The sequence below is a fragment of the Sapajus apella genome, unplaced genomic scaffold (assembly GCF_009761245.1).
Source record: "Sapajus apella isolate SASKATOON/1434 unplaced genomic scaffold, GSC_monkey_1.0 scaffold3, whole genome shotgun sequence".
Taxonomy (NCBI): domain Eukaryota; kingdom Metazoa; phylum Chordata; class Mammalia; order Primates; family Cebidae; genus Sapajus; species Sapajus apella.
Window position 1 is genome coordinate 2,570,566 of NW_022436943.1, and position 12,640 is coordinate 2,583,205.

The 12,640-nt window shown below is 36.5% G+C and overlaps 1 protein-coding gene across 4 annotated transcripts in view; it reads left to right on the forward strand.

Annotated features, from left to right (window-relative positions):
* The window catches only part of NIPAL2 (NIPA like domain containing 2), a 100,512-nt gene that overhangs the window by 19,978 nt on the left and 67,894 nt on the right, over positions 1–12,640 (forward strand). Inside the window, exon 1 of one of the 4 annotated variants that reach the window (XM_032248285.1) lies at positions 1,324–1,519. The exons of the other annotated variants lie outside the window; for them this stretch is intronic. Coding sequence (XP_032104176.1) covers positions 1,502–1,519 — 18 coding nt within the window. The 5' untranslated portion in view covers positions 1,324–1,501. Of the gene's footprint in view, positions 1–1,323; positions 1,520–12,640 lie in introns of those variants that run through there. 4 annotated transcript variants of the gene reach the window in all.

Here is a 12,640-nt window from a genome sequence, read left to right on the forward strand (position 1 = left end):
TATAGGGGTACTTTCATATATTATTAGATAAGAAGAAAGGGAAAAAGCTAATGAGTCAAGAGTCCAAATGAACAAGATGAAAAAGGAAAAACTGAGTTAACTAAATAAAGATAATAAAAATCTAAGAAAGAAATACATTTATTAAATATATCAACCTCAGAAAATTACTTATCACTGGGAAGGAGAAGAGACTGAGATAATAATGGCTACATTTATAGTATTTTGTTTCTTTGGACAAATATCTACATTACATATAGTGTTTTTTAAAGTATTTTGAGCAACAACTTTATTGAAATGTAATTCACATACCATATCATTCACTAATTTAAAGTGTATAATTTGTTGGCTTTTAGTATATCACAAAGTCAGACAACTATCACCACAATTAATTTTAGAATATTTTATCACCTCTAAAAGAAACCCCCTCTTTCAAGATAGTGCGAGAAAAAAAAAAAAAAGAAACTCACTCACCCTTTAGCTGTCATCCCCAAGCCCCTCATTCATCCCAGACCTAAGAAAACCCCTGATTTATTTTCTGTCTCTACAGATTTGTTATTCTGGACATTTAATATTCATAGAATCATATTTTGTAATCTTTTGTTACTGTATTCTTCCATTTAGCATAAACTTTTCAAAGTTCATCTAGGTTGTAGCATGTATCAGTACTTCACTCCCTTTTATGGCTGAATAATCTTCCATTATATAAAATACATCACATTTGTTTATTCATCCATTGGCCAATAGACATTTGGTCATTTCCACTTTGGGGCACTAGGAATAATGGTGCTATGGACATTTGCGTACATGTTTTTATGTGGACATAGGCTTTATTTCTCTTGGATCATTTCTCCTCTGGAATGATAGCCTTTTCATGGACACTTTCAATCCTTTGTTTATCCCCAATAGCACTGTGAAGTTTTGTAGTAACAGTTAATATCACAATGATGTTGAGAATTATTGAATATTCTGGGAAAAATAAGCGTTTCCTTGGTTTTCAGACGTCATAAGTTTATGACTCAATTTCAAATGTTTTTTTTTGATTCTATAGAATTGTATAATGTGTGGGATAAGATGGACACACTATGATGCTTTTTCTAAATTGGTGTTAAGGACAAATGGATTAATTGTATTGAAAGTGTTTCTTAATATACTACATTAACTGGTAATAATATTTTAAATAATAGGCCATTTCTAATAGTCTAAAATATTTATGCATAATCAAGTGAAATAAACAAGTTAACTGGTATTCAATAAATCTCCCTTCCTTTTTCTACACCTCAGTCCATGATTATACATTTAAGTGCTAATTTTTTGCAGCACAGTATTATCCAATTCCATTATTAGGGATGCAAAGATGAATAAGGAGTAAAAAGAGGACAAAACTTCTGCTCTTGATGATCTTCATTTAGCCAGAGAGAAGTAAGAAAAGAGTTAACATCAGTCATGAGGTCCTAGAAGGAAGATAAGCTCTGAAGTCAAATAGACCTGGGATCCAGCACTAATGGTGGAAATTCAGAAGGTAACTTAAACCTCTCAGGTTCAGCTTCCTCATCTACAGCAAGTAAATACAAATCACTGCTTCTCATTGAGAGAGAGAGGACAACATAGGAGCAGAATTATTGTCTTATAGCAGCTGAAAGGTTGTGAAGAGAAAGCTGTAGAAGAGAAAGCTAACTTAGGTCTGTAACTCTAGAGACAGTAAGAGCTCACAAATGCAATCTATGGCAAAAAGATGAAAGCTCCCTAGAAAAGCCACCTGAGGTCTTCAGCAACAAAATGACTAGAGGCCCACTTAGTTGGTAATGATTTCCCCATCACTGGAGGAATTCAAGCAAAAACCAATCTCTAAATACCAAAAAGAACATAGAGAAAAATCACATATCAGATATAAGGGTTCTTAATTGTTCTTCACAGATAGATTTCAGGGAACTGTCAGTATTAACAACAACAACAAAAAAAAACCCTACATCTTTATTTGCACTAACCTCTGACTGCAATTTACCAATTCCTTCTATAATGAATGTAGACAAGAAACTAAAGTGGTATTAACAGCAGTTGTAGATGTGTCACTAATAGAAGTCATAGCTCATTTTACTTCATGTCACAGTTGTAGCAGATGTCTTGAAATACAGGCACACCTCACTTATTTTGTTGAACTTTGCTTTATTACACTTCACAGATACTGTGTTTTTCACAATTAAAGGTTTATGACAACCTTGCATTGAGTAAGTCTATTGGCGCCATTTTTCCAACAGCATGTGCTTACTCTGTGTCTCTAAGTCACATTTTGGTAATTCTCACATTATTTCAAATTTGTCATTATCATTATTTTGAGACAGGGGCGCATACTGTTGCCCAAGCTGGAGTGCAGTGGTGCCATCATGACTCACTGCAGCCTCAAACTCCAGGGCTCAAGTGATCCTCCTGCCTCAGCATCCCGAGTAGCTGGGACCACAGATGTGTGCCACCATGCCAGGCTAATTTTAGTATTTTTCTGTAGAGAAAGGCTTTCACTTTGTTGCCCAGGCTGGTCTCCACCTCCTGATCTCAAGCAATTCTCCTGTCTCCACCTCCCAAAGTTCTGGGATTATAGGCATGAGCCACCATGCTGGGCTCAAATTTGTCATATTATTATATTTGTGATGGTGATCTGTAATTAGTGACTCTTTGATGTTACTATTATAGTTATCTTGGGGTACCGTGAACCATACCCATATAAGACAGTGAACTTAATGGATAAATGTATATGTTCTGACTGCTCTACTCACTGGCTGTTCCCTCATCTCTCTCCCTTTGCTTGGGCTTCCCTATTCCCTGAGACACAATCATTTTGAAATTAGGCCACTAAGTAACCCTACAATGGTTTCTAACTGTTCAAGTGAAAGAAAGAGCATCTCAAATCAAGAGCTAGAAATGATTAAGCTTAGTGAGGAAAGCAGGTCAAAAGCCAAGATAGGCTGAAAGCTAGATCTTCTGCACCAAACAGCCAAGTTGTCAATGAAAAAGAAAAGTTTTTAAAGGAAATTTAAAGTGCTACTCCAGTGAACACATGAATGGTAAGAAAGGAAAACAACCTTATTACTGATATGCAGAAAGTTTGAATAGTTTCAGTGATGTGGATAGATCAAACCAGACATAGCATTCCCGTAAGCCAAAGCCTAATCCAGAGCAAGGCTGTAACTCTCTTCAATTCTATGAAGGCTGAGAGAGGTGAGGAAATGACAGAAGAAAAGTTTGAAGCTATCAGAGGTTGGTTCATTAGATGTAAGTATAGAAGTCATCTCTGTAAAATAAAAAGTACAAGATTAAGTAGCAAGTCCTCACATAGAACCTGGAGCAAGTTATCCAGAAGATCTAGCTAATATCACTGAAGATAGCTACACATAACAACAGATTTTCAATGTAGACAAAATCAGCTTCTTTTGGAAAATGTTATCAAAGACTTTTACACCTAGAGAGACGTCAATGCCCGGCTTCAACACTTCAAAGAACAGACTGACTCGTATGAGGGGCTAATGCAGTTGGTGACTTTAAGTTGAAGATAATGCTCATTTACCATTCTGAAAATCCTAGGACCCTTAAGAATTGTGTTAAGTCTTATTCTCAGGCCATAGTGGAATAAAAATAGAAATCAATACTAAGAGGAATTCTCAAAACTGAACAGTTACATGGAAACTAAACAACTTGCTCTTGAATGACCTTTGGGTAAACAAAGAAATTAAGGCAGAAATTTAAAAAATTATTTGAAACAAATGAAAACAACATACCAAAATCTCTGGAGTGTGACAAAAGCAATATGATGAGGAAAGTTAAGAAGTTAAGAAGTCCTCAAATTAACAATCTAACATTGCACCAAAAGGAACTAGAAAAAGAAGACAAACAAATCCCAAAGCTAGGAGAAGAAAAGAAATAATTAAACAAGAGTGGAACTAAATGAAATTAAGAAGTTGCTTCTTTGAAAGGATAAATGGACCATTAGCTACATTAACAAAGAAAAACAGAGAAGATCCAATAAACACAATCAGATTACAAAAGTGACATTACAACCAATCCCAGAGAAATACAAAAGATCCTCAGAGACTACTGTGAACACCTGTATGCATACAACAAGGAAATCTAGAGAAAATTGATACATTCCCAGAAGCACACAACCTCCCAAGATTGAATCAGGAAGAAACTGAAACTCTAAACAGATTAACAATGAGTTCTGTAACTGAATCAGTAAAAAAAATCAAAAACGCAAAAACAATAAAACCCAACAACCAAAAAGCCTTGGACCGGATGGATTCACAGCAAAATTCTAGCAGACATACAAAAAAGAGCTGGTACCAATGCTACTAAAACAATGCCAAAGAATCAAGGAGGAGGGATTCTTTCCTAATTCAGTCTACAAAATCAGTATCATCCTGATACCAAAATCTGGCAAAGATACAACAACAACAAAAAATAAAACTACTGGCCAATATCCCTAATGAACATAGATGCAAAAATCCTCAAGAAAATACCAGCAAACTGAATCTAGCAGCACATTATAAAATTAATTAACCATGATCAAATGGGCTTTATTCCTGGGATGCAAGTTTAGTTCAACATACTCAAATCAATAAATGTGATTCACCACATAAACAGCATTAAAAACAAAATATACATGATCATCTCAATAGATGCAGAATAAGCTCTTGATAAAATTCAACATCATTTTGTGATAAAAACCCTCACCAAACTAGGCATCAAAGAAACATACCTCAAAATAATAAGAGCCATCTATGACAAACCCACAGCCAACATCATACTAAATGGGCAAAAACTTGAAGAATTCCCCTTAAGAACTGGAACAAGACAAAAATGCCCACTCTAACCACTCTTATTCAACATAGAAGTCCTATCCAGAGCAATCAGGCAAGAGAAAGAAATAAAAGGCATCCAAATAGGAAAAGAGGAAGTCGAATTATCTCTCTTCACTGATGATGTGATTCTATACCTAGAAAACCCTGAACACTCTGCCAAAGGGTTCCTAGACCTGTTAAATGACTTCAGTAGAGATTCAGGATACAAAAAATACAAAAAAAATCAGTAGCATTTCTATACATCAACAACGTTCAAGCTAAGAGCCAAGTCAAGAACACAATCTCATTTACAAAGCCACACACAAAAATAAAATACCTATGAATACATTCAACTAAGGAGATGAAAGATCTCTAAAAGAAGAATTACAAAATACTGCTGAAAGAAATCAGAAGTGACCCAAATAAATGGAAAAATATTTCATTTTCATGGATTCGAAGAATCAACATTGTTGAAATGTCTATACTGCCCAAAGCAATCTATAGATTCTATACTATTCCTATCAAATTACCAATCTCATTCTTCACAGAATTAGAAAAAAAAAATTCTAAAATTTATATAGAACCAAAAAAGAACCTGAATATCCAAAGCAATCCTAAGCAAAAAGAACAAACCAGAAGCATCACCTTACCCAACTTGAAACTATACTACAAGGCTATAGTAACCAAAACAGAATGATACTGGTACAAAAATAGATGTATGGACCAATGGAACAGAATAGAGAGCACAGAAATAAAGCAGCATACCTACAACCAACTGATCTTTGACAAAGTCGACAAAAACAAGCAATGGCGAAAGGATTTTCTATTCAATAAATGGTACTGGAAAAACTGGCTAACCAAATGCAGAAGAATAAAACTGTGCCCCTCCTTCTCACCATATACAAAAGTTAACTCAAGATGGATTAAATATTTAAGTGTAAGACCTCTCAAACTATAAAAGTCACCTAGAAGAAAACCTAGGAAATACCCTTCCGGAAATTAGCCTTGGCAAAGAATTTTGACTGAGTCCTCAACAGCAACTGCAACAAAAACAAAAATTGACTGGTGGGACCTAAGCTAAAGAGCTTCTGCACATCAAAAGAAACTATCAACAGAGTAAAAAAAATAAAAACTAAAGAAAGGAAAATATATATGCAAACTATGCATCTGACAAAGATGTGTTAGTCCAGAGATTTTTAACTAATACCCAAAATCTATAAGGAACTTAAACAAATCAACAAGCAAAAATAAAATAACCCCGTTAAAAAATGTGCAAAGAATATAACAGACACTGCTTAAAAGAAGACATACAAGTGGCTAACAAACATACAGAAAAAATGCTGAAAATCACTAATCATCAGGGAAATGCAAATCAAAACCACAATGAGATACCATCTCATACTAGTCAGAATGGCTATTATTAAAAAGTAGAAAAACAACAGATGCTGGTGAGACTGTGGAGAAAAGGGAACACTTATACATGGTTAGTGGGGATGTGCATTGTTCAGCCCCTGTGAAAAGCAGTTTGAAGGTTTCTTAAAAAATTAAAAATTGAACTACCATTTGATCCAGCAATCCCATTACTGGGTACATACCCAAAAGAAAATAAATTGTTCTACCAAAAAGACACATGCACTCACATGTTCACTGCAGCACTATTCACAATAGCAAAGACATGGAATCAACCTAGGTGCCCATCAACAGCAGATTGGATAAAGAAAATATGGTATATACACCATAGAATATTATGCAGCCATAAAAAAGAATGAAATCTTGTCCTTTGCACCAGAATGGATGCAGCTGGAGGCTGTTATCCTATGCAAATTAACACAGAAACAGAAAACCAAATATTGCACATTCTCACTTTTAAATGGGAGCTAAAATCTTGGATACACATGGACATATAGTTGGGAGTTACAGACACTGGAGACTCTGGAGGAGGGAGAGGGGTGAGGGTTAAAAAAAACTGTCTATTGAGTACTATCTTCACTATCTAGGTGACAGGATCAATACAAGCCCAAACCTCAGCATCTTGCAAACATACCCTTTAACAAATCTGCACGTGTACCCCCTGAATCTAAAAGAAAAATGGAAATAAATAAAGCTATAGTAACCTACAACAGCAACAAAAACAATAACCAAAAGTAACAATAATCTACTTTGCCTATGCTCTAGAAATGGAACAACTGAGCCTGAATGACAGTGCATCTGTTTATGGCATGGTTTACCAAATATTTCAAACCTACCAATGAGACCTACTGCTCAGAAGAGATTCCTCTGAAAATATTACTGTTCATTGACAATGCATCTGTTCGCCCAAGAGCTCTTATGGAGGTGTACAAGGAGATAAATGTTGTTTTCATGCGCACTAACACAACATTCATTCTGCAGCCTACGAATCAATGAGTAGTTTTGACTTTCAAGTAATATTATTTAAAAAATACATTTTGTAAGACTATAGCTGCCATAAATAGTGATTCCTCTGATGGATCTAACCAAAGTAAATTAAAAACTTTCTGGAAAGGATTCACCATTCCATATGCCATTAAGAACATTCGTAATTTGTGGGAGGAAGTCAAAATATCCACCTTCATAGGAGTTTGGAAGAAGTTGATTCTAACCCTTGTGGTTGACTTTGAAGGGTTCAAGACTTGGTGGAGGAAGTAACTGCAGATGTAGTGGAAATAGCAAGAGAACTAGAAGTGGAGCCTGAAGATGTCATTGAATTGCTGCCATCTCATGATCAAACTTGAATGGAGGAGGAGTTGTTTTTATGGATGAGCAAAGAAAGTGGTTTCTTGAGATGAAATCTTCTCCTTATGAAGATCCTGGGAATATTGTAAAAATGACAACAAAGGATTTGGAATATTCCAGGTACTTATACAGCAGCTGGGTTTGAGAGGATTGACTCTTATTTGAAAGAAGCTCTACTGTAGGTAAAATGGCATTAAACAGCACCACATGCTACAGAGAAATTTTTCATAAAAGATAAAGTCAATCAATGCAGCAGACTTTATTATTGTTTTATCTTAAGAAGTTGCCACAGCCACCCCAACCTTCATCAACCACCACCCTGATCAGTGAGCAACCATCAACATCGAGGCAAGGCCCTCCACCAGTATGAATGACTTACTGCAGGCTCAGATGATCATTAGCTTTGGTAATAAAGTATTTTTTAATTAAAGTATATCTAACTTTTTTAAGCATAATGCTATTGCAGTATGTTTATTGTATTAAATATAGGTTGCACTATACTTAGTATAGTGTAAACACAGCTTTTGTATGCACTGGGAAACCAAAGTTTGTGTGACTCACTTTATTGTGGTGGTCTGGAACCAAACCTGCAATATCTCTGAGGTATGCCTGTATAATTTTGCTCATTCCTACTTTATTTTGTGGGGTTTTTGTTTTTTGGTTTTTTTGTTCTTGAGACAGTCTTGCTCTGTCACTCAGGCTGAAGTGCAGTGGTGATATTTCGGCTCACTGCAACCTCCACCTCCCGGGTTCAAGCAATTCTCTCCTACCTCAGCCTCCCGAGTAGCTGGGATTAAAGATGTGCACCACCATGCCCAGCTAATTTTTGTATATTTAATAGACAGGATATTTCCCCATGTTGGCCAGGCTTGTCTCGAACCCCTGACCTCAAATGATCTGCCCACTTCAGCCTCCCAAAGTGCTGGGATTATAGGCATGAGCCACCGCACCCAGCCGTATCCCTACTTTGAACTCATGGTAATTATTGCACCTGCCACCAGACATTGTTTTTATTGCGTTAGTAAAGATACACATATATTACCCAAAAAAATGCATCATAAGTATTCAAGGAGAAATAGTATAGGTTATCCTCTGATAGATGAGAAAGGCTAGAAAAGACTCAACTAAGGTGATATCTACCTTCAACATTCTTTATGAAAAGAAATTGTGCACATTCAATTATCTCTTTGCCCATTTGTTTCTGCTCAGTAATTTAAAAACATCTGATTTGCTCAGGTACAGTTTATGATCGTTCCTACCTCTGTTAATTATTTTATAACATTCAAAACTAGACTTAGACTGAAGAAAGAACAATCTTTTTGTAGTTTCTTAGGATGTGAAGTGGAACTCCCACATGATTTTGACAACTATTATTTAATTGTGGGGAATGTGTATATGTCTAATTTTAAATCTCTAAATTTTTGCCTCATGTAGATTCCAGGGGGTGGGGAACAAATTTCAAAGTTAATTCTAACTTCAGAAACTATAAAGTAAGTTTTATATTCAGGACATTTTGAAATATGAGTAAGTTTTATAATAACCCATAAGCTTATAGGGAAGTGGTAAGACAGGAAATATTATAATGTGAGCTCTTTTGACTTTATAATGATGGTTTTAAAAGTTAAAATAATAAAATAGTATGATTGGCATTACCGATCAGAAAAATACAGAATATTGGCCAGGTGCAGAGGCTCATGCCTGTAATCCTAACACTTTAGGAGGCTGAGGCAGGATGATTGCTGGAGCCCAGGTATTTGAGACCAGTCTGGGAAACATAATAAGACCCTATCTCAACAAAAATACAAAAATTAGGCGGGTGTGGTGGCACGCCTGTAGTCCCAGCTACTTGGGAAGATGAGGTAAAACAATTGCTTGAACCCGGGAGGTCAAAGCTGCAGTTGGCTGTCATCATCACTGAACCCCAGCTTGGGCAAAACAAAGTGAGACTCTGTTTCAAAAAAAAAAAAAAAAAAAAAGCGGGAAATAGAATATCCCTCTAGTTGTACCTATATCGGTAGGTCAAGTAATTTTCTGAGAAAAATAAATAAAATGCTATATATTTTTATCAGGGGTTCTACAGCATTAAAAGTTGTAATTGGTAGTTTCTACCATCCCTCTATTAAGAAAATCAAAATATCACCTGTATCTTATAAATATTTTTATATTCATTAGATTTGGAAGACACTATTGAAAACAAAATGAATGATGCAATAATGTATCATAAAGGTGGGACACACACCCTGAGGCAAAAACCCAGGGAACAGAGAAACAGCAAAACCTTTATTTGCTATGTCTGCCAAGGAACAGGTTGGCAGTTTTTTGTTTTTTTTTTTAAGGGACAATTTACATGATTGCTTGGTCATTTTAGATAAAGACAAAGAAAATAAAGCTTTATTATTACCTCTTAGTATCACCTTAGCCCATCACTTTGGATAACTAGGGTGTTGTGTCGTACTTTCATTAAGCACAATCTCATTCATTTATGTCTCCAAACTGCTTATGGTATTGTTTTCATCTTACAGTTGAGAAAACCAAGAGCCAAAAAGGATAACGGCTTTGCAGGGGTCACGCATAGTGAATACCTGGCAGGGACAGGTCTCCTGACTTTTGGAACAGTGCCTTTTGGTCTGACTTTTAAAATAGCTTGTTTCCTCTGTGCCATGGTATCCCTCAGCAAAATGTCTCACCTTCCTTTTTTGTACCCCCTTCTTCTCACTGTAAGTGATCCACAATATCCCCACTCCATTCTCTCATCTTCTTAGCCTTAGTCTATTATTTCTTGTTGTGTAATGTCATCCTAAAGTTTAGTGGTTTAAAATTACAACCATCAATGACTGCTTTGGAATCAATTGGTCAGCTGGGCGTTCATTAATGTGGATCAGACTTGGCTGAGTCCACCTGGGCTAACTCGTGTCTCTGCAGCCAGCTGGTATGTCAGCTGGGGGCTGGCTGCTCTAGGGATGGCTCCCCTCTGGCGTTTGACATTGCATGACTATTGGCTAGGGCCATAGACACTAACGCAGCCGGGTTGCATGTGTCCCCATCTGTCATCACCCAACAGGCTAGCCTGGGCTTGTTCTCAAAATATTTCATAAGAGGAGTATGCAATACCTTTTGAGACCTAGTCCTGGAACTAGCATATCTTCACCACTTTTGTAGCCTGAATTAATAGATAGGGAATTAGACTGTTCTTTCTAACAAGAGGAGGTACAAGACTCCCTAGTCAAGGGCACAGATATAGGGAGGGGTAAGGAATTGTGTCCATTTTTGCAATCTGCCATACTCCAATTACTTTCAAATAACTTGTCTGAATCATTCATATTAAGATATTAATAATTTAGTAGTTTATACCTTTTCAGGAATATCTTCTTTGGGCAAAAATAAACCTGTGATACGAATATTTAAAGGATCGGCAGCATAATGCTGTCTTGATGAAGAATTATCTACTTTATTCTTTTGTTGCCTGTGCATTTGGTGTCACAGCCAAGAAATTATTGCCAAACCCTGCCACCAATTTTTTAATATCCAGACTGTTGTTAAAAAAACAACTTCAGCCCAATTGAATTTAAAGGAGCTTAATTGAGCAATGAATAATTCATGAATCAGGCAGCACCCAGAATCACAGCAGATTCAGAGAATCTCCAGGGATGCCTCATGGTCAGAACAAATGTATAGAGAAAAAAAGGGAAGTGCCATATAGAAATTGGAGGTGAGATACAAAAACAGCTGAATTGGTTACAGGTTGGCATTTTCCTTATTTGAACACAGTTTGAACACTCAGAAGTGTATGACTGGTTGGAGTATGGCTGCTGGCACTAGCCAAGACTCAGCTATTGTTAACAGGCACATACTCCTAAGTTTGGGTTTCAGTCTTGTCTACCCACTAAGTTAGGTTGCAATTCATCCACAAGGACTCAAATATAGAAGTATGGAGTCCTTCTCAGGCCATATTTAGTTTGCTTTAACATTGTTAACCCTGGGCCAGGGAACTATTCTGTAGCAGGTGAGCTTTCCTTACTTCTTCAAGTTGAAGCACATTCTTACTTCACCACCAATTTTTTATTATTATAAAATATAAGTAGCATAAAATTTTACCATTTTAGCCATTTGCAAGCGTACACTTCTGTGGCACTAAGAACATTGTCACTGATGTGCAACTGTCATCATTTCCATCTCCAGAATTTTTTCATCTATCCCAATTGCATACCCATTAAACACTAACTCCCCATTCTTCCTTCCCCCGACTCTGGCAACCACCATTCCACTTTCTGTCTTCATGAATTTGACTACCTTAGATACCTCATGTAAGTGGAATCACACAACATTTCTTCTTTTGTAACTGCCTGATTTCACTTAGCATAATGTCCTCAAGGTTGTAGACAAAAACAGTCAAACTGTAAAATATTTGAAGAGATTTATTCTGAGCCAAATATGAGCGATGAGTGGCCTATGGCACAGCCCCAGGAGATTCTGAGAACATGTGCCCAAGGTGGTCAGGCTACAGCATTGTTTTATGCATTTTAGAGAGATATATCAATCAATGCATGTAAGATGTGCATTGGTTTGGACTGGAAAGGCAGAAAAACTGGATGTGGGGGCTTCCAGGTCATGGTGAATTCAAAGCTTTTCTGATTGGCAATTGGTTGAAAGAATTATTATCTAAAGACCTGGAGTAAATAGAAAGGAATATCTGGATTAAGATAAGGGGTTGTGGAGATCAAGGTTCTATCATGCAGATGAAACCTTTGGGTAGCAGGCTTCTGAGCTCTCATCAGACCTAAAAAGGTGCCAGAGTCTTAGTAAATTCTCTACTGGACCAGGGAAAAGACCTGGAAAGGAATGGAAATTCTCTACAGAATGTAGATTTTCCCTATAAGAGACAGCTTTGCAGGGCCATTTCAAAATATGTCAAAGAAATTTATTTTGGGGGTAAAATACTTTGATTTCTCTCAGGGCCTGTTATCTGTCATGTGATGCTATACTAGAGTCAGGCTGGAATTTGGTGTCTTATTGCTATAAAAAGTCTGTTTTGTCAGTCTTAAGATCTTTGTTTTCATGTT